Raw genomic sequence first — 22,552 nt, 5'->3', positions numbered from 1 at the left:
CTCAGACTTGACCTGTCATTTTGCTGAATTGCCCATACTCTGCCACTGAACCCTACATCAGCAGAGCCCATGGTGTGGCCATCCCCACTTAAGTTCATCGGTGAGCTTGAACCAGAAGCTAAGGCTCTCCTGGAAGCAGCTCTGATGGAAGCCAACAGGGAGAGGGAGAAGAAAATCCTGAATGGCACAAAGTACTCCCTGCCATCCCCTTTGCCTGGTGATGACAGTGCCGATGACGATGCATGCTCAGAGGTATTTGAGTGCTGAACAATTTCAGTGTTATCGGTTGGATTGGGCTCCCATAAACACATTGTGTAATTTAGTTTTCTGTGTTGATCATTTGGGCACAGGTGAGCGACATGGAACTCTGCTGCATCTGCTTCGACCAGACTTGCACCATTGAGGTTGTCGTCGTCGCCCGCCGTCCTCACCGCCAGCGCCGGCGCCGAATTCGACGCCGCCGCCACCGTCGACTAGGGTTAGAGATTGGGGAGGAATGGGAAGTCGGGTGGGGGAGATGGACATGATGCTGACTTGGTCTGGTCTACAAGCTGCAGCGTCCAGGGGCAATATGGTCTTTTAGTAATTTCTCTGACCTCTTTTGTCTCGGAAATTAAAAAATATTGGCTCTGGTGTCCTACAGCCAATTTCACAACTTTCGTAGTGTTCATGAGCAGTGTCATGATTTTCCGGTGTCTCACAGCTAATTACACAATTTTTGGGTGTCCTGTAGCAAATTTTGCCTAAAATGTATGATGTTGTTAGCTTTTCACACAATGTTTAGCCATTCATCTTACTAAATAATTTATATAAATATCATTTATTTCATTATGACTTATTTTATCATCAAATAAAATATAACCTTAAACTTATACTTTTACGTATTTATACTAAATTTTTAATAAAATAAATGGTCAAACGTTATGCGAAAGTCAATAACTTTATACATTTTTTGAAACGGAGTGAGCATTTTTCATCAAAGAAGACTATATATAGCTTCGGCATTCATCACCATTTACCAAATGAAATTGTGTGCACCCAAGTCAGTCCAATCTTCTTATTTACTTGTAACCATTGTCTGACCATCAATTTTTAACATGACCATTAACAGTTTGTAATATGTTAATTTATTATTAATAAAAGTTGTATGGTTGTATTTACGGGACAACACACATTGCTAATATGGCACCCTACTTTTTAAGTACACATCAATATTCTTTTCAAAAAAGGATAACAGTCAAAGCTAAAATATAAATAGTAGCCAGTGAAAATATTTGAAACCATATAGGAGTACTTCCTCCGCACTCGTAAAGAAAGTCGTTTAGAACAATTTTGAAGTCAAACCTTGGAAATATAAATCATGAATAACTCTTAATTTATTGAGTTTGAAAATGTAAAAATTATATGAATAGATTTGTCTTGAAAAATACTTTCATAAAAATATACATATATCACTTTTCAATAAATATTTTTATAGAAACAAGAAGTTAAAATTATGTTTTGGAGACCGTGTCGCTGTGCTAAACGATTTCCTTTACGAGTACGGAGGGAGTATGCAGCTAGGTGCATAGGGAGGTCATTAGGTCAATAACAATAGATTGAATTGAACTCCGGGCCACCTTTTTATTGATATGGTTTCACTTTGGACCCATCTTAATCCAATATTTTTAATTTGAACTAGCTAACTTTATCTTTCTTATGATTTAGAGTTTTAGATCACCCCATACGATTTCTCTAACACCCTAATGACCTCAAGTGGCATATCGGCTCTGACACACTGGCGAACTCCCCCACCCATCTGCAGCATGCAATACCTTCGCTAGAGGAGAACACAAACATGTCTAGATAACACGGTGGAGGTGGTACAAAGTGCAACAAATGAAAAGATAGCTGGTTCAAAGTAAAATATTGGATTAAGAGCGGTCTAAATTGAAACGTATTTTGATAATAAAAGATAGGCAAAAGTACAATTTACACATAATAATAGTATGTGTAACATAGGAGTTGGTCAATTTTTATACTATGTGAATGATGAGCATGTGTTAAGCTTTTCCATTCTCTGTATTTGGTTGTGTTCTTCTCTATACTTTTCTAATCTCACCTCTCTCGTTTTTCACGCGCACACTTTCGAAACTACTAAATGGTATTTAAAAAAATCTATAAAAAATGTTTAAAAAAGCATATTAATCTATCTTTTCTTAAAAAAATAGATTAAATTTCAGAAAACTATAACTAAAGTGACAAAATTATCAGTTTGCTGCAACATTAGCAACATGTTTCAGTTTGCTACAACAATATCATGGTAAATTATCACAAAACTGCAACTTTTATGTTATATGCTGCTACAGTTGTCACCTATATGTACTGTAGCAGCATATAACGTAAAAGTTACAGTTTTGTGATAATCCACGTTATTATTGTAGCAAACTGAAACATGTCGCTAATGTTGTAGCAAACTGAAACATGTCGCTATTGTTGTAGTTTTCTGAAATTTACTCTAAAAAATAATAGTTAATTAATCAGGCGCTAATGAGTTGCTCCGTTTTACATGCCTCAGGGATTAGTTCCCAGCTGCAAGAGCCGAACGCACAGCATACACTACTAGAAAAACAATTTTTCATGGTGTTACCCTATAATTTTCGCTAGCGGCCATACGCAAAAACCGCCAGCAAAAATATAACAAGGGGTGGGGGTTACGGACCGCTAGCGAAAACCGATTTTCGTTGGTGGGAATGCTAAGAGGTCCACCATAAAAAAACAACTCTATTTTTTGAGGCGGACTTCTTAAGTGTCCGCTAGAAAATCGCATTTTCGCTGGCGGTAGGTAAAGAGGACCGCTGAAAAAAAAATTGAGGCGAATATATAAACCCACTGCACCTAGCCCACCTACCGCCCCCACCTCAGTTTATTCGCCTCTCCCTTCTCCCTCGCGGTCTCTCCTTCTCCCTCTCACTCCTCCACCACCGCCGGCTGCCATAGCCGCCACCGCCTCTCCGCTATGAGCTCGAGGCCGAATCCGGCAGTCGTGATGACGGGGGTGGCCAGATCCACCGCCACGTCGACGAGGGAGGCTAGAGCCACCGCCACCATGACGGGGAAGGTCGGATCCGCCGCCGCGACGACGACATGACCGCTGCTAGGCCGCGGGAGGGCCGTAGTGGGCTCCCTCCCTGCACAAGGCGACGAGATCAGCGGTGTCGAGATCCATGTGACGGTGCTCGATCTTGAGCTCTCCCCCCTCTCTACCGGTGAGATCGAGCTGCCGCCACCGCTGTCGGCTCGGATCTAGCCTTGTTCTCGCCGAATCTGGATGGGGACGACGACCTTGACAGTGGTGGTGGGTTGCGGTTGCGGCGGGGTTCGGCAACCGCGACGGAGTGCAGCGATGACCTCGGCGGCGGCAGCAGCGGGTTGCAGTTGTGGTAGCAGCGGCGACGGGTGCGGTGGCCGTTGCAGAGTGCAGCGACAACCTTCAGGCAATGAATTTTTTTTTTGTATTTTTTGTGATTTGTGAATGGTCTAGAATGTTTGTGAATGAATCTGTTGAATGGATTATGAGATTTGTGATGAATTTGTGATTTGTGAATGGATTAGGGTGGCAAAGGATTTTGGATTTGGGGTGGGGGATTTTGGGGTATGGGATTTTGGATCTGGGGTGAGGGATTTTGGATCTACTGGTGTGATTTTCACTAGCGGTTCTCTTTAGATAGCCATCAGTGAAAATATATTTTCGCAAGCGGCTAATTCCCGCTTGTGAAAATACTCTATTTTCACTGGCCATTGCTTGTTGGCGGCTACACTCACTACTAGAAAAATGATTTTTCATGGCGTTGGTCTATGATTTTCGCTGGCAGAAAAATGCCAAAACCGCCAGCAAAATTGTAACGAGGGGGGGTAAGGGGCAACGACCACCAGCGAAAATAGATCTTTGCTGGCGGCCGCGTTATACCAGTCGCCAGCGAAGATATGTCTATTTTCGCTAGCGGTCACTTATGTGCACCGCTAGCGAAGATGGATAATTTTCGCTGGCGATTGTGTTATACAGACCGATAGGGATAATACAATTATTTTTTCTGGCGGCCAACTTAAGCAACCGCCAGCGAAAGGTAGATGAACCACCATCGATCTATTAATATGACCACACGGCCCACCGCCAGTCCACCACCTACCCGCCCCCTCTCTCCAGCTCCCCTCCCTCCCTTCTCTCCCTCGCGTCTCTCCTCCCTCTCTTCTCCACCGCCGTCGGCTGCTCTCCTCTACTCTATCCTCCTCCCACCCCACAGTCGGCGGCGGCGTTTTCGGCGTGGCGACGACGACAACGCGAGGCAAGCGCGCGGCGGTGACGGTAGGCGGGCGGGCGACGGCAGCGAGAGGCGGCGTGGCGAGCTCAGGCGCGGCGGTGGCAGCGGCTCTCTGGTGCGGGCGCGGCGGCGCTCGGGACGGACGGCGGCTCGCGGGGTGGCCGGGTCTGCCGCCGCTGGGCCGCGGGGTGGCCGGATCCGCCGCCGCCTGGCCACGGGGTGGCCGGATCCGCCGCCGTCGACCGTGCTCCCACGGCTAGGGCTAGATTTGATTTTTTTTTTCTTTTTCTTTTTGCATGTTGTTCCAGATGATGTGTAAATCATGTTTGATCTGTGTAAATGATGTTTGATCTGTGCTGATGATGATTTTGTATTTCATGTTTGAATTTGGAAATGAGCAGCGAATCTAGAGGTGGATTTGAAATTAATGAATCAATGGGTGGCTGCATGGGTATTTTCACTGGCGGCTGGGCAGCTGCGCACCGGTTTTTTTTGTTCCCCAAATCCTTTTTCGATGGCGGCTGATATAACTCAGCCGGCCGTCCTAAGCCAACGCCAGTGAAAATAGATTTTTGCTGGCGATTGGCTTAAGATGACCGCTAGCAAAAATCTATTTTTGCTGGCGGTCAATAACCGCTAGCGAAGATTTTGATCTTCACTGGCCTTTGTTTTGTGGCGGCTGTAAATTCCGCCAGCAAAAATCTAAAATGGCCGCCACGAAAAATGGTTTTCGTAGTAGTGACTAGCCGCCAGCAAAAATATGAAATGGCCGCTAGGGAAAAGCTTTTTTTAAGTAGTGCTGCACTCTTTCGGAAACAATATTCATGTTCTTCGTTCACTTCAAACTCGAAAGCCATATAGCATTCCTTAGGTGCATGCATCCCCCATTGTACCTAAACTGCTCTCATATACTCCCTCCGTCCCAAAATATAGCTATTTCTAGCACAGTGTCTTGTCCTAAAATGAAGCTATTTCTTCACCTACCTCCTCCTCTCAACCAATCACAACCATTCTTCTTCACATACTTTCTCTTTTCAACCAATCGCACACTTTCTCCAATCATTCTCACCTACTTTCTTAATACTCGTGCCAACCTCATAAATGGCTTCATTTTGAGACGGAGGAAGTAAGATCATAATATCCTACAAGCCAAAGTGGCCAGAGAGCAAACGGGGCCAGGTTAACAGGCGGTTCTTTGTCGCATCCCTGCTGCGGAGAATATGTTGTTTCACCCTTCAAAACACACACACACACACTTGGAAGAGGAGTGCAAACGGTCAGTGACAAAGCAGTCGCTGCCGCCTGCAGGGAGCAATCGTCTCAGGCTGTGTGAGATCACCTGGCTTGTCTTCTCCGTGCCGGCTGCTGAGATCACTAGCTTGGCTCGTCCTCTTCTCCACGCCTCACATCTTCTTCCCGTCCTGATGTTAACTACCGGTTTTAGGATTGTCCAATGTGACAAACATCATACGTGGATTGATGAAATAGTTGTTGTTTTAGGCTAGCATAGGTTAAGGTTTGAGAAAGAAAAACCCCATATTAAATGCCTATGGTTGAAAATGGTGGAAGAAAAGTGAGTAGAATGAGGAGAAATTTAAGTGGAAAGTGATTGATGAGAGAAGTAGTAGTTGTAACAACTATTTTGGGATAAATTATGAATCCCCATGTGGATAACTATTTTAAAACGAAGAGAGTTTATATAGTAGTAGAAAGTGGGGTTAAGATTAATTTCGCTTACGATACATGCGCCATAGTAGCAATGCTTTCTAGGATGAGGAGATCTAAGCATAGATTATTTTTACAGATAACCTAGCTGATTACACAGATAAATTAAATATTTTAAAAAATAAACATAATATTAGCTTAAACAAGTGGTCTAGGGATAAATTAAATATTTTAAAAAATAGGGTGACAGTTACTCCTCCATCCTAAAATATAAGGGATTTTAAATGGATGTGACATATCCTGGAGCTTGTCCAGATTTATCATACTAAGATGTATTAAATCCATCTAAAATCACTTATATTTTAGGACGGAGGGAGTACATGCTTATTATTATAAGCCCCAAGAGATTCATTAGGAGCTTATCATATTAATTTACCAATAATAATATGTATATATACATGCAAACATTTTCTTGTTGTCTCAAGAAAAAGATGTGCATAATTTATAGTAGGATTTAATGACATGCATGCTTATATCTTTCTATTCCTCGTTCTTAGATGGACCCTCCTATTTACCAAAAACTAATTTGAGCTTCAACGTATTAACAATTAAAAAAAGGTGTAAGTTCGTCATATTTTTTAGAGAAATCTCACGTACGTCACCCTTGTATATGATATCTATACACCAATAAATTCTTTTGATTGGTATCTATCATAGCTGTTAATTAGCACCATTGATAGGCCATGTTTTGGGCGCTGAAAATTCTGATAAGCATTTCGAGTAGCCAACTGGTAAAAATCTTTATAAAAATAGGTTACCCCTGTTTCTAGCTAAGTTTATTTTCTAGATTTATAGCTACTGGTTCTCATAATCTAAGGTAGCAAAAATCTGTAATATTTGAGAAGCTAAAGATTTTGGAAGAAAATACTATAGCAGCAAAGACAGAGGGCCATAGGCATATATATATATATATATATATATATATATATATATATATATATATATATATATATATATATATATATATATATATATATATATATATATATATATATATATATATATATATATATATATATATATATATATATATATATATATATATATATATATATATATATATATATATATCAAGCTATATATATGGAACTTTTGTAAGCAATGAAGAGGCAAGAAGATCAAAAGAAAATGGTTAAATATATACCGGCATATTTGTTTTAGTGTTTTCTCTCGTTTCCTGTGATTTCTCCGATAAAATCTGTGAATCATGATAAGTAGGATTTTTCAAAATAAAAAGGATATTTTGCGATGATAATGCTGCAAAAATAATCTCTGGAGGATTTCAAACAAAGAGCACATCATTTTAAGTACATGAATTATGCTATTCTTCTATATAAATTGGAGCAGTCGTAAGTAAACTAGATAGGTATCCTGCTCGTTCCCACGAGAAAATTTAAGCGATAAAATAGTATATATGAGTTAGAATTTTCTTACTTACATATATACCTATACGATTTTCTTTCATGTGCTTATATATTTTGCATCTTGATCAATTATCCAAATGTTATAAATGATTGGATTGTATGGTGTGGTTTTTGGAAGAAGCGATGAACTTTACACCCTTGATGATTAATCTAAAGAGAAATAATTGAAATGATGTGACTTCATTGTAGAAAAGAGAATTAAGAATTACCTGAAACATAGGATTTAGTGAGAATGAACCTTATAGATACATAGGATTAACTAAACACATCAGCTAGAAACCAACGTGAAACTTATTATGATAATAGTGAGTTGCTAACATAAAACCTTTTAGAAGAAAACAAACAAGAGAAAGATCGATGATGGTATAATGGTTTTCGTTAAAAAAAAGAGAGAAGAGTATAAGAGTATAACACGAACTTCAGGAGATTGAAGGTAAATATATATACCCAATTTTCTTTACCCTGTCAACGTGAGGGTGAGATCAAGAAACTAGCTAGTAGGAGTAGCAACTTACACATTTGCAATTTTTTTAGTTCCAGAAAATTAGATTAGGTACAGTGGCATCACACTAGTGAAGTCTAGGTAAAAAACTACATTGTCTTATCTTGAAACTAGAATAAAGTTTCCAAGAAGGCATCTACACACCACACACAGATATATATAAGTTTTTCATTGTTTTTTTTTCCTTTCCAGCATGGAATAATGCCCGCCCATGACCATTACCAAACAAAAACTTGTCACGGGCGAACAGTACTCGGCACTCCCGAGTACATCGACTGATTGCAGCAAACAGTACACGGACACTCATGTGTATCACACAATAAACTACTCATATATATATCACCATAGGCCACACATCATATCCATCTCAAAATTATTAGTATGGGATATCTTCCTAGCTACTCCAAGCTAATATTTTCTTAAAAATCTATATAGAAAATGACTGATCAGTTCATTCATCATACTCCTATATCCCTATATAGAGTTCATATATTACTCCCAAAAAGGAATGCATCACATCACATTATTGGAATGCAACTGAGAGGGTGATATATAATTGTAAGTTTTCTAGTGAAGTGCAATTGAAAAATAAGAAGAAATATATTACTAGAGTATACAAAAAAGAGATGATGGGTGCATGTATTATTATTGATTGTCACATAGCTTTAGTTTTTCCTTCACCTGATCCGTGCTTAGCTTATACAGTTCTCTCCTCCTACCAAACGAACAAAAAATTACAAACTCCCTGACTGATTGCCTGCAGTACCGTATCATATCCATCCATCCATGCCTTCGCCATGGCTGCTTTTACTTGCTTGCTTAGCTTCCAAGATCATGAGATTATATCATAAACACAAGATGTTTAAAAAGGAGAGGAGAAATATGAGAGAGATTTACCCATTTCAAAAAAGGCATCTTTGCACTAGAGTAGTATAGCAAAAGCAGTGATGGCCTGACCCTAGCTAAGAGCAAGGCAATGGTGGTGGTGGCAAGTGTGATGCATGGCTAGCTGATGAGAGGAAGGAAGAAGAAATGGCTATGGCTAAAGTAGCTTAGCTTAGCTATGGCTGCCCATGCCATGCCATGGCTCGTTGCTGCCGCCTTGCTGTTGCTGCTGCTGCTGCTGGTGCTGGTGCTGTGGCTGTCCATGGTGCGGTGGTGGTGGCTCGTAGCCGGCCATGCCGGCGGCGGCGTTCACGTGGCCCATGCACGACGAGTCGAAGCCGGCGAGGAGGATGTCGCGGTGGGAGAAGGCGCGGAGGCCGAGGAAGTCCCTCGTCATGCCGTCGCCGCCACCGCCGCCGGCGCCGGCGACGTCCTCGCCGCTCCGGCCGTGGGAGGCGGTTCTTGCGAGGTGGCCCATCATCCCGGCCGGGATGAGGCCGTTGCCTCCGCCGCCGCCGCCGTCCTGGTGGGTGTTGAGGCACGACAGGCCGAGGCCGAAGGTGGCGCTGCCGCCGGCCGGCGCGCCCGCGCCCGCCGGGGACGCCATGTGGGCGTAGTGCGCGCCCGCGGCGCCGGTGCCCGCGCCGCCGATGGTCGCGCCCATCTGCGCCGCCTTCTGCAGCAGCGCCGTGGCGGACAGGTGCGCGGCGGCGGCGGCGGCGGGCAGCTGCGGCGTCGTCGGTGGCGCGGACGTGGCCGAGCTCTGCGCCGTGGCGGCGGCGTTGGCGTTGCAGAGCGGCTGCAGCAGCGGGTGGTGGTGGTCGTAGGGCATCGTCGTCGGCCACGGCGCCATCTCCGGCTTCACGGCGTACCCGCAGTTCTGCTGCACCAGCTGCTGCCGCTGCTGCTGCTGCTGCTGATGCTGGTGCGGCGACTGCATGACATCCTGGTGATGCTGCTGCTGCTGCTGCTCCTGCAGCGCGGCGAGCTCCTGGTGGTGCGCCATGACCGGCGGCGGCGAGAAGAGCAGCTGGTGGTGGTGGTGGTGGTGGTGGTGGTGGTGCCCCGGCGCGGCCATGGCGGCGGGGATGCCGCCGATGGCCTTGGCGCTCTCCTCGGTGAGCGCGTCGCAGAACGCCCGGTGCGTGATGAAGCTGTCACGCCTGCATGCAATGCAAGAACCGAAAGACACACACATCAAAAACCACACGGATCACACCAAAACCAAAAAACATCAAATTTCAAAAGGCCAAAAGCCAAAGATATCATATTTCCCCCGTATTCTTGCTCACTTGTCATTGTTGCTTCTACACTCCTACTACACCTATAGCCATCTCAAAAAAAAAAAGGATAGAGAGAGATGCTCAAGCTAGAATGAACTCCATGGAAGTGACAACACAGAGAGATAGCCATGCATGAACACTCTTGCAGAGTAGAGTGGAGTAGGCAATTAGGCAGGAGGAATAGTGGCTAGGATGAACAGCATAGGCAAAGCCTGGGAGAGAGAGGGAGAGAGAGAGAGATGGAAAAGCCATCCATCCATCCATGCAGGAGCAGGATGCAGACGACTGCAAAGAGATTCACATGTCTCTCTTTCTTCCTCCTCCTCCTCTCTTTCTTCCTCCATGGCTCAGCATCATCAGCTGCCACCACAGCTAGCTAGCCATAGCTCATCATCATCAAGCTCAGATCTCCCCTCCTTCCTTTGTCCTATGGGCAAATAGCTTTGCTGCTTGTTTGTTTCCCAATCTCTCATTTCTCTCTCTCATCACACGGACGCAATGCAAACAGACACGCGCATACGCACAAGCCAGTAGTACTACCACCAACCTAGCTACCACTAGTAGCGTCGTCGTCATCGTCGTCGTCGTCTCCATCGGGTCCTGCACCGTGCGCATTCATCAGCCCGGATCAATCCAAAGGAGGTTTCAGCCATGGATGGCAGTGGCAGCACAAGCCAAGAAACAAAAAGAAGAAGAGGCAAGAAACGACTCCAATCTCGATCTCGATGTCGATGTCGATCGATCGATATGGCTTCTTTTCTTTGCTTGTTTCGCTGCTGCAGCGAGCAGCTAGCTAAGCTACGTACTAGTTGCCACTGTTCACAAATCTTTTCGGCTAGATGCTCGCGGCAGGGATGGGCACATGGTTGTTGCTGGTTAATCAACAACCGGTATATCTATCGCTGCCCTAATTATTGGATGATTACAGGTGTGTTAACACTAACAAACGCTCATCTTATAGGCTGCTTCGATTCCTACTCGTCACTGTGCCAACTGAAAGCGCAGGCGGCAGCGAGAACACTGGATTACTGGCAAAGTGGCAATGAGAAAGGAGCACGGCAAGCCAGCCAAGGCAGGTATATCTGAGCAGAAGGCAGTAGGAGTGCAAGTGCTGCAATCGATCGCCATGGATGGATGGAAGCAAGCAAGATGGAGGAGGAGGGAGGAAGAAGAAGGACCTGGAGAAGATGGTGCCGCAATCGCACTTGTACTCGCGGGTGCCGCAGATCTTGGAGTGGGCCTTCCAGTCGGAGTGGACGGCGTACTTCTTGGAGCACTTGTCGCACTTCCACTTCTTCTCGCCGTGCTTGCGGAAGAAGTGCTTCTTGATGCCGGTGAGGTCGCCGAGGGCGCGGGAGGGGTCGTGGTGGACGCAGCTGGCCTCCGGGCAGATGTACACCTTCTTCCTCACCGCCTCCTTGCTCCCCCGCTGCTTCAGCTTCCACGGCAGGTTGTGCCCCCGCCGGTGCAGCTGCAGGTTCTGGTCCCTCTGGAACCCCTTCCCGCAGATCTCGCACACGAACCTGTTCGTCGCCATCAGCGTCGCCGGCGACAGCGCCACCACCTCCGCTTCCGGGTCTATATATAGGTTCGATCAATTGCTTTCGCTTAATTGCCGAGAAAATTAACGGAGCCCGGATCGATCGAGGAGCTAGCTATACAAGAACGCACCTGGGTTGCCCGGGAGGCTGCGCTTCCTCTTGTTGCTGTTGTTGCCGTTGTTGCCGGAGGATGGCGGCGGCGGCGGCGGCACGGTGGAGGCGGAGGAGGTCAGGTTGGACATGCTGCTCTCCTGCTGCTGATCTGCTGCCTCGGCGGCCTCTTCCACCAAGAACAATCCTCCTCCCTCCTCCTCCTCCTGCTGCTGCTGCTGCTGAAGATGGTGATGAAACATAGGAGCTTCGATCTTTTCTTGCTACATAGCATGCAGCATCTGCCTCACCATGGAAGCAATGAATTTTGGGAGGCTCAAGTGAAGTGATGAAGAGGATGCATTAAAACTGAAGAATGGAGGCAGGAGACAGGAGGGCATGTAGGATGAAGGGAGTTCAGAGAATCTCAAGGAAGGAACAAACAAGAAGGAGGAGGGGAGGGGGGGACAAACAAGGAGGAAACTAGGGTGGTCAATGACTCTAAAGCAATTTTCAGATTCTTCTTTCTTTCCCTTCCTCCTCCTCCTTCTCCTCTCTCTCTCTACAGTCTACACACACTCAGAGCAGAAGCAGCAGCATCACCAAGTGTAGAACACAACAAGGATGCTCAAGAGAAGAGAGAGAGAGAAGCAAGCAGCTGGAAGCTAGCTAGCCAGGCAAGCAGCAGCCATGAGAGAGAGGGAGAGAGAGAGATCAAAGGATTGGGGGAGAGGAGCAGTAGCAGTGTGTTGCTTGGCAGGCAGCAGCTGAAGTAGCCAGAGGGGAGAGTGGAGAAGCAAAGCTGAGCAAATGGAAGAAGAGAAGGGCACCAAAAACCAAATCCCTTTTCTTCTTCCTCCTCTTTATCTGCTCCTGCCTGCTGATCCTATACTTTACTTTCAGGGCCCTGTGTGAGCCAGCTAAAAAGATTAAAAAGATTTGTAGAGCAGTTCAGACTTTCTTCAGACTAGCTTCTTCACTTTTCTTGCTTGCAGAAGAAACAAAAATTGAACCCCTTTTTTTTTCACTTGAGTAATTACCACAGTGCCAATAGCTTTTTTACTACATGTGCTCTCACTGGTTAATTTTGATCAGTAAGCCAAGGGGTTGTTTATATCAATCTTGAATAGATATTTCAATTTTAAAAAAAATCAAGTCTTGAGAATGCATGACTAGTGTACATATCACAATATCACAGTGAGTGAACTGTTTTATGCATTCTCAAGGAAGCTGCATCTGCATGAGGCAAGAACAGTGTACTGGTAGTAGATGAACCAGCACTAGCTATAGCTAGTAGAATTGTGTACTACAGAGTAGAGATGAGGAGCAACTGTTTGGGTTTGTGCCTGAATCACAAAATCACACAACACTCCTAACAATGCTACACTGATGTTGAGCTTTTCTGTCTTTTCCCTTGTCTCCTTACAAGTGCAGATACCGTCCGTCCCTGATGATCAACTCTTGCATTTCTTCTTTCTTTTTATTTATCTAACCTGTTGTACACCTACTTGGTTGGTACACCAGAGATAAGTATGCATCAATGGAACAATAAGCTAGACAGGTAGATTCCAATTTTATCACATTTGTTTTATAAATTCCAGGGCCTGCACTCAATGTATATGATAGCAACAATACATATGATATATAATAGTACTCATACATGTACACACCAACCATAATGCTAATTCACATTCATGCATATGCCAATATATTTTTTTGTACATTGCCATGTGTGATTTATCATTCTTATTTTTTTCCCATCCTCTCTCTCTCTCTCTCTCTCTCTCTCTCTCTTTTGATGAGTCACCCTGGGCCCCATGCATATCATGGATGGTCGTAATTCAAAAATAGTAGAAATCCTATCCTGTCATGGACCAGTTATTTGTCCATGGGATTATATCTTCAGAGTTGCTTTGGTTTTGCAAGACCCACAGCTGATCTTGCTGCAGTAGTACTATCAGTTTTTAATTAATTAGTAGTTTATTTCTTTGTCATTTGTTCATGAAAGATGGAGCATTAAATAAACACTCCTTTTTCTCTTTTGTTCTCTTGAGGTGGAAGTACATCATAGAATGATGAGTTTCCAATTGACCTGATGAGGGGGAGAAAGAGAACCTAGGGAAGTTCAAGGATTGTCTGTGCATGGGAATTTAATGCGACCTAATTAAGCAAGCAAATGTGCTCATCTGATACATCCATCCCAGCTACTACTAGGCCCTATTTGAAAGATTAGCCCAGAGCTAATGTTTAGTTATGAATTGGTAAGCTAAACATTAGTCTAGAATGGCATGTTTGGATCCATGGGCTAATTCAATGCTAAAAGGTGGAGAGAGAGAGAGAGTAGAAAGAGAGGAGAGAGATAGCTGCTTTTTTATGGTCCCCACAGAAAATTAGTCTCATTAACACCTCCTTTGAGGGGCTAATGTTTTGAGGGGGAATAATTCACTTTGGTTCCAAATTAGCCCACATATTTAGATCTTTGGGAGCTAATTTAGGGCTAAAAGGTGGGGGCTAATAATTAGCCCATGAAACCAAAGAAGGCCCTAGCTAATACTCCAGTATCAGCCATGTTTAACAGAACTCGAGATTCTGATAAGTGTAGAATATGAAAAAACTAGGTACCAAACTTCTAGTTTCTTTTATCATTCTCTATATGTTACAACTAGATTTTTTAAAATCTATGTGAAAATATAGGGTCTAATGGTAAGAGCTTTAAATTCTGAGAAACAGTTAGTGAGAATCCAACCGGTGAGAATCTAAAAAAGCTAAGAAAACCAGCTTGACTTCTAGTTAACTTTCTAAATTGTATGACTACAACTTTTCGAAATTATGAAAAAAGATACAGCTGCTAAAAACTCTCTAATCAAGCCTATTGACTGTTTTGGGAGCCAGAGATTATGAAGGAAAGCTACAGCAAACAGCTGCCAGAAACTCTCCAAACATAAGCTTGGTAGCATTAGACAAAATAGAAAGATTAATTAAAGCAATGATTATTGAGGCTTAACTAAGTGATGGGTGTTGCTTGTTCACAAGGCAAGTAACAGTGGCAGTGCACAGCAACAGTGCTAGTACTATACTACTGTACTACTAGTAGGAGTAGTAGCTGGTAGGATGAGTAACCAGATGGGTGAGTAGTAGAAGTAGGATGCAGCAAGCTATACACTGCACACTGCACTAGGGTGTTTGGCAATGGCATCAAGGATTTTGGTAGTACTGCTCCTCTCAAAAAGATGGAGACGTATTTTCCAAAGTTAGCTGGTGACTGCAGCCTAGGAGCTTCATGTGACACTCAAAAGCATGCATACTCTTGTGCTTGTGTTGTGTAGGGTGCCACCAGCCCAGGTGTACTTTTTACTGCAGGTAAAAAAACACTTTGCAGGAACAGAATCAAGAAAGAGAATTTTGCTATTAATGTACAGTGATGACACTACTAATCCTGTAAGATTAGTGGTGAGTACTAGTACTAGCTAGAAGTAGTACAGTAGTACAATCTGAAACTTTTTGCAGTGATCCATGCATAAAATGACTTTACCTTAAAAATCATGCTTTGTGATCTGATGGTTTGATCCCCTAGACTAGAGAACCTCCAAAAGATTCATGGACATGCATAAGATTGAGACTGAAGCATTTCGACAGCCCCAAGAAGACATTTGGGAGGCATCTTAAAGCTTATAGGAGCATAAAAAAGAATGATGTAGGGTCTCTGGTTAAAAAAAGGATTTGGACATTTGACAGTCCAATGCAAAGCATGCACATGCAACCACTGGCTTAAACATTTTTAGGGTCTCTGGTGGGGGTCACCACATATCACAATGTGAAGAATGAGAGGGTGGGGCCCACAATGTCAGCTATAGTTTTCACCTGAAAGAGATAAAAAAAAAAGTTACCAAGCCTCTTTTTTTTATGCATGTTGTTGCATGCTACTGTTTTTAGGGTGGTGCCAGTTATGTGATGCAACATGCTCCATTGAACAGTGTAGTAGGAGTATATTTTTGCGCACACTTTTTTTTTAGATATGGTGCATTTATGTGTAGATGGGGAATCTTGACAGAAGCAAATACTAGGCTACATGGGCCTACAGTACGTAGTGCACCGAGTGGAGAAATGGAGTGTATTTTTCACAAAAATATTAGGGGTGTTTAGATTAGGGTTGTAAAGTTTTAGCGTGTCACATCGGGTATTATATAGAATGTTGTATGGTATGTTCGGGCACTAATAAAAAAACTAATTACAGAATCCAACTACGAGACAAATTTGTTAAGCCTAATTAATCCATCATTAATAAATGTTTACTGTAACACCATATTGTCAAATCATGGAGAAATTAGGCTTAAAAGATTCGTCTCGTAAATTAGTCGTGATCTATATAATTAGTTATTTTTTAGCCTATATTTAATACTTCATACAGGTGTTCAAACGTTCGATGTGATATGCTATAAAATTTTAGGGTGGGATCTAAAATTTAGTAGTCGTTTTTGCGTCAACTCAGATGTTCCTTTTTTTTCATAGTTTCTAGTATCATTGTTTTGGGAGTTCCAACGATAAACTTTCGTCCATCACTGACGCGCCGAGATTGTGAGTGAAGAACATAGGGGGCGGGTAAGAAGATTCAGTCTAATTGTCTCGTGACCTGAAACTTGTAATTGCACAAGTATTTAGAACTTTAACATAGAGAAAATAATAATAATAAATCTTCCAACCTCTGCACAATTTCTATATGCGGGGGCGGAGCCAGCCAGAAGCTAAGCCTATGGCTCAACTTTGTTATTTTATCCTAATTCCTTATAAATTTATGACTAGATTTCACAAAACTATATATATACTTCAACCAAACTATCATAAAACTACAGATTTAAGGTGATGTGTCGAAAAACTACATATTCAGTGCTGAAGTTACGAAATAACTACAAATTTAAGATGGAAGATCAAAAAACAATATGTTTTGTACAAAGTTAAGTGCATAACTACAACATTTGTAACTCTCAACATGATAGTAGTGGCATCTGTGTTTTGTGATAACTCCAATACTCAAGCTGTAGTTTTTTATACTTGGCCTTAAATGTATGGTTTGGTGATAAATCTTATATTAAATATGTAGTTTTATGATACAACACTTTAAATCTATAGTGTTGTGATAATTTAGTCAAAGTACCAATAGTTTTGTAAAATTTACTCTAAATTTATATGCTCCTATAAAATTTATATGAAATTTACATAGAGTTTGATTCCTAGGGCTAGGGCTTAAGCCTTTATATGAAATTTATAGCCTGAATTCGCCCATGTTTATATGCATGGGCCAATTCTATTTTTTAGATAAGTCGTAAAAACAATATATATTAGGTTATTACCAATTATAATTCCTCTTATGTAATCAAATGTTTCCGCTACTTAAAAAAACATTTTCACAGGTGGGTAAAATCCGTTTGCAGAGGTAGGTCGATGGACTGTCTCTAACAAAATGCCAGTGGAGAAACTGCTATATGTGCGAATCAACTTTTGGATAGGGTTTTAGACTACATGACCATCATTGTTATTATAAGAGGATTTTCTTATAGCTCATCAGTAAAAATGAAACCCATGTGTTTGTGAAAATAGTTTCTAGTGTCCCTCTATGAAATATAAGTCATGCTGTATATCCATACAATCAGTTAATAAAATGTTAGTCCTTTACATATGTGCACAGGATTTAAGATATACTGCTAGATGATACCCTGCACGTTGTTGTGAAAATCTTTATGAAATTAAAATAAGCAAATCATTGAGATGAAATTAGAAGATATTGTGTATATTATAAGCATGTCACAACTTGATATGAACTAACAAAAGATATAAGATCATAATATGCTGATATAATTAATAATCGATTGCTAGTCCATTTGGTTGTCAAAACAGAACTGAGTGTTGTCTTTTTTTACATGATGTTTTTAACTGTTTCTTTACATGATATTAACATGACATATAGCAACACTGGTCTAGAATTGATGATGGATGTGGCTGATCAACTTCTAGATTAAATAGAGATAATTATATATGGCTACGAGGTAAATTCAAGCGGTATAATGTATAAAACTGAAATAATCTGTGAAGAATAATCAAATGGTCAATAGTAAAGGTACTTTGGGGTGATCTGGAGCTCTAAACTTTGATCTAATTGATGAAATTTATTGAGCTAATGTGGTGCAATAAGAGAAGAGGAAAACAATTTTAATTGTATTTAGTGGGAATAAATTATATAGACATATATATAGGATAAAATATATTTAAATGACTTTCTACCCTTTCACCCTTTGAGAAAAGCAAAGGGGAGAGGAAGTCTAAGGATGACTTCTACAATAATTGATGGCTGGTACAGTGCAGTGTTACTCTGCCGTTTGCACCAACCGAATAACAGTTCCATAAATCAAACGGCTTCAAAGTTCAAACTAATATAATTATCGTGTAAAAAAATGCATACATACCAGCTTTCCTTGTCTGAGCTGTAAAAAACAATAATACATTCCTTGATCTTCACCACAAAGTTTGTGTCTGTATTCAAAGCAAAGTGTAAAAAAAAGAATGTATTGTGCACAACTTGTGCTAAATGAAAGAGAGAACTTTTTTTTAGAGGGAGCTTGCACAAGCAGTACTAAACCTGATAGTATATACTTAAATAATAATACCTGTATTTTTTAATTTATTTCTTTATAAAATGTCACATAGGATTCCATCCACTTGATAACATGGTGCATTTCTATCAAATTAATTTATCCGAGATAAAAAAAATAAAAGCAAAACAAATACCGCCGCCCACCCAACATACATACGTGTACGTAAGCCAAGCTTAATTAGCCTTCCGTGTCTTCCAAACCCCTATAATTAATTAAGAAAAAAAACCCAAAGATTCGCCAGGAGCCTAGTGCGAAAAGTTAACCGCTAATTAATTAAAAAGTTAATCCTGATTAATTTATCTTAATGCTTGATCTCTCAGGCAAACTAGCAGCTAGGCCGGATTAGAGATTAGATTAGGAACTTTTTGGAGCTATCATGTCGCCGGCCGGTTGCATCAGTGTGGGGCCCACGCGTCATCCCCTCAATGGTGATAACTAATGGGATTAATTAGCCATGGAAAATAAATATTAATTAATCTTAACCAATGGTGATTAGCGTGAGGAGGAGCTGCCTAATCAGGGGCCACTGGAGCAGAGTGGAGCAGGGGTTAACACTGGTGATTAGCAGAGATAGAGAGAGAGAGAGAGCTGTGGTCGCTGTCTGATTCTGCTGTATTATATTCCCCTGATGGCATCCGGACAAGCGTCAAGAGGGGACGGACATACCATGTGCCACCTCATCCTCGTGATCCATGGGCATAATTGCTAGGTGCACACGGCGGGGTTCTGGTTCCGGCCTCGATGGGTGGCTGACGGGTGGGGCCGTCTCACAAACCGTGTGCGGCCAACGTGTCGGCTTTGCGGAATTCTTGCTAGTATTTCTTTTTTTTTTCAAAAAAAGTTTTTATTCAACACGCAAGGAAAAAAACGATATAGAGATATGATTGTTGTAAACAGCTCAAACACGCTGGCTACATGAAACCCTAGCGGTCTGAGTTTATACCCGACAGTCCCATAAACCCTTAGTTAGCATACGGACTCGAACATGTGATCTCCCCTTCCCGAATTCAAGTGGTTTTAACCGCTGGGATGTCATTTGACTTGTGAATAGTATCTCATATGTCATTTTCCCCTTGTAAATTGAGCTTTCGTACTTAGGTCTCAGGTAGTAAGTATTTCCCGAATATATTTATCCTATATCCCAAAATAACTGATCACTTTATTACTTATGAGTCAATTATGAGAAAAGGTAAATGACCTAGATGCCCTATACTAATAGAGATGTCACTAGTGGGCTGTAGTTGAGGGTATAATAAATATATATAATTTTTAAATTAGAGGTTGGAAGAAATTTTGGATTGGCAAACAATATTCACTTATTTAGGGATAATTTTTGAATTTTGAAATTTGAGATGGATTGACAAATAGTACTACTTGTTTTCCCGTTGAAACTGGTAGGGTAAATACTAACAGTTTGTGTCATAAAACTGCTACACCTTCACATGATGTCTTGTCAGAGGTTTTGTTTAAATCTCTCACCCTTTTTGTGGAACAATAAAAAAGCATTACTCCTGAAGCAATGGAACACTCCCAAATCCCAATTCACCTTTTGATCAGAAGCACATGTACATGTACATTTGTACACAAGCTGCCTGTCTTTTTTGCTTTGGTCCTTTTGGGCTAGGCTAGAAAAAGCACTCATCCAACACATGACTTCCTGATCCATCCAACACTTTTATTTTTTTTCTGCAGCAAATCATCATTCAGATGGTTTGCAAAGCTGCCATTCTTTAGCATCCAAAGAGATCAGATGCAAAAAACTTTTTCCCAGCTACTACAAGACGGCCAAAAAGAGGAAGCACACATGAACACCAATCATTAGCAGATAATTGGCACGGGCTTTGGCTTTTTAGTAGTGCCTTCGCTCTGAATCGAGTCAAACAGCACAACCAAAATAAGAGTTGTTTGCAAAGTGTGAGCATGCCATCACACGAGTGCAAGAATTGTGTATTTAGCAACCAATCAATCACAATCATTCTTTCATTCATTCAGACTTACCAAAAATTTCTTCAGAAGATGGTGGTTCTTTTCCCCTCTTCCTTTTCCAACCCATATCGACATCGATATCGATATGCTTGAATTTCTATTCATGTATGATTTTTTTTAAAAAATGCGGTCAAGGCGCGAATTATGAGCCAGAATATAAGCAAAGTCTGCATCAGGACAAGGACATGCTCCTCCCCATCTTGCAGTCGCAGTTTTTGAATCTGGAGACCCTGAAAACACACCAACATGGAGAAGAAGAAAAGCTAAGGATTCAGCAACAGGGACCCCTGAAAACTGGATCTTCTGATCCACAAGGCAAACAAGAACACAACAAAATTGGCAGGACGAATGGTTAGTTTGTTAGTACAAGAGATGGACATAAGAAGATGATAGGAGGAGGAGGAGGATATTATGAAATGCATAACACCTTGATGATAATTGCTTGCTTGGATTTATTTATTTTTTGATGAACATGAGGACAAGCCACTGATCAGGCTTCACAGAAAATCGAATTCGTCGTTGTCGCCAAGTTGTAGGTGTTCTTGGATGCTTGGCTCCGTTTCTAACTGAGAATGTAGGGTGGTGACAGCAACCTTAGCTGCAAATCTGTCCAAGGAAAACTGTGGTTTGGTAGGATAATATACTGATGATGCCATTGTTCTGTCACCGGTACAGATTCAAGAAAGAGATGTACAGTACAATATGAGCTAGATGGCACTGACAATTGGCCAATCTCCAGAGGTTTAGAGACCCATAATTTCCTAAACCCTGCTGCTCCAAATGACTAGCCAGGGCCAAGTCTATCAATAATAAAAGCTGCTAGCTGTTTGCTCATAGATTTCCTTCATGATAATCTGAGGGGGAAAATAAAGACATGAATGGTCAAGGCTATGATTTGGACATGTAAATAAATACACATACTAGAATAGTTAATCTCGGATTTGATTCAGACATGTAAATACCTGAAATATGGCATTTAAAGTTTCTTATTACTGACTGACAAGGCATGAAAAAGACATGTAACTAACATCATTATTCTTTTGCATTCGCCCCCGGTTCTTCTATCTCGCGCTGTTCTTCCTATGTGCATTTGGCTCAATCATATAGAGCAGAATGACCTGTTTAAATTAACCACAGTTAAATAACAGTACAGTACACTGTACACCATACAAACAGGAAGTATCCTATTAGCAATTTAACAGGAGCAGGCTTGTCCCAGGAGAACTGTAGCAGCTGAAATGCAGAGAGGCCTTGGACTTCAGACATGAACTGAAACGGATTCAGGAGGAGTTGCTGTTTGCTGAGGGGAGGGTGTGTGCCAGTTTGATGAAGCAGATGTCCCAGTGGATCTGTGTTTGTCAGCCAGCCCCTGTGGAGGATTAATTCAAGTGCAGTGCAAGTGAGAAAGACAAGAAATAAAACGGTGTCGGGACAGCGATCGCCGATCAACGAATGTAGGCGCAGTCAAAATTCAGCTCTTTTTTGAAAACTAGAATGAAAACATTCTGAATATTCAGTTTGGTTTGGTCCCATGAGACAAAAACAGGTCAGCAGAAAAAGGTCAAAAAAGAGAAAAAGTTTGCACATACCATATAGTTATTGAAGTAGAACTGATCAAGACATAAATGGACTCTGGAATTTTCTGATAAGTGGTTAGGTCCAAAAGCTTGTAGTACTAGATAATGCCGCGAAGTTCAGGTCAGCACTCAGCAGACAAATCATGTCATATGAAACAATTTATATCCAGGAAGAAGGACGCAAGCTCATTGTTTCCTAATTTCTAGCCTTTTTCATTTTGAGTGGAGGCATACCATATCTTCTTCTTCTTTTTTCCTTGTTCTTTTGTGTGAAAGAAATGACAATTCATAATATAGCTAGAAAGCAGAAAGTGTCAAATGTCATGATTCTGAAGGAGGACAAAACAAGAAGGAAGCTGAGGCAGAGATTCATCATGAATATAAATGGTGAGCAAAGGCAGAAATGACTCAACAAGTCATTTCCCTTTTCCAAAAGAACTAGGACAAGAAGAGAGCTTTTGCTATGATCATCCTAACATGCATTGGTCTGTTTTAATGAGTCAAATCGTTGACTGAATAAAAACAGCAGAAATCTTCTCTGACATCTGCTGCTCAAGATGACAAAAGGGTAACCTGCCACACACACACACT

The 22,552-nt window shown here is 41.8% G+C and overlaps 1 protein-coding gene and 1 long non-coding RNA gene across 2 annotated transcripts; both read right to left on the bottom strand.

The window, feature by feature from the left end:
• Positions 1–8,566: 8,566 nt before the first annotated feature.
• On the bottom strand, positions 8,567–13,403 carry LOC4326304 (protein indeterminate-domain 7). The gene is made up of 3 exons (XM_015766716.3): positions 11,792–13,403; positions 11,299–11,698; positions 8,567–10,000 (listed from the first exon to the last, which is right to left on the bottom strand). Exons 1-3 carry the CDS (start codon positions 12,012–12,014, stop codon positions 9,010–9,012), a joined length of 1,614 nt encoding a protein of 537 aa, XP_015622202.1. The 5' UTR covers positions 12,015–13,403; the 3' UTR covers positions 8,567–9,009.
• Positions 13,404–20,348: 6,945 nt separating this feature from the next.
• On the bottom strand, positions 20,349–22,329 carry LOC136354537 (uncharacterized). Its single transcript, XR_010738165.1, has 4 exons — positions 21,974–22,329; positions 21,347–21,753; positions 20,812–21,238; positions 20,349–20,614 (listed from the first exon to the last, which is right to left on the bottom strand). It is a non-coding gene; the product is annotated as an uncharacterized lncRNA (long non-coding RNA).
• Between the last annotated feature and the right edge of the window lie 223 nt (positions 22,330–22,552).

The sequence above is a fragment of the Oryza sativa genome, chromosome 1 (genome assembly GCF_034140825.1).
Source record: "Oryza sativa Japonica Group chromosome 1, ASM3414082v1".
In the NCBI taxonomy this organism is placed as follows: Eukaryota; Viridiplantae; Streptophyta; class Magnoliopsida; order Poales; family Poaceae; genus Oryza; species Oryza sativa.
This window is presented reverse-complemented; position numbering and strand designations above follow the sequence as displayed.

Bases quoted from the DNA above. Each gene is read 5' to 3' on its own strand.
- LOC4326304 (XM_015766716.3), bottom strand. From the start codon at position 12,014: ATGTTTCATCACCATCTTCAGCAGCAGCAGCAGCAGGAGGAGGAGGAG. The intron at 11,699-11,791 runs GTGCGTTCTTGT...ACCTATATATAG, and splicing joins CAGCCTCCCGGGCAACCCAG to ACCCGGAAGCGGAGGTGGTG. The intron at 10,001-11,298 runs GTCCTTCTTCTT...CATTGCATGCAG, and splicing joins TGCGGCACCATCTTCTCCAG to GCGTGACAGCTTCATCACGC.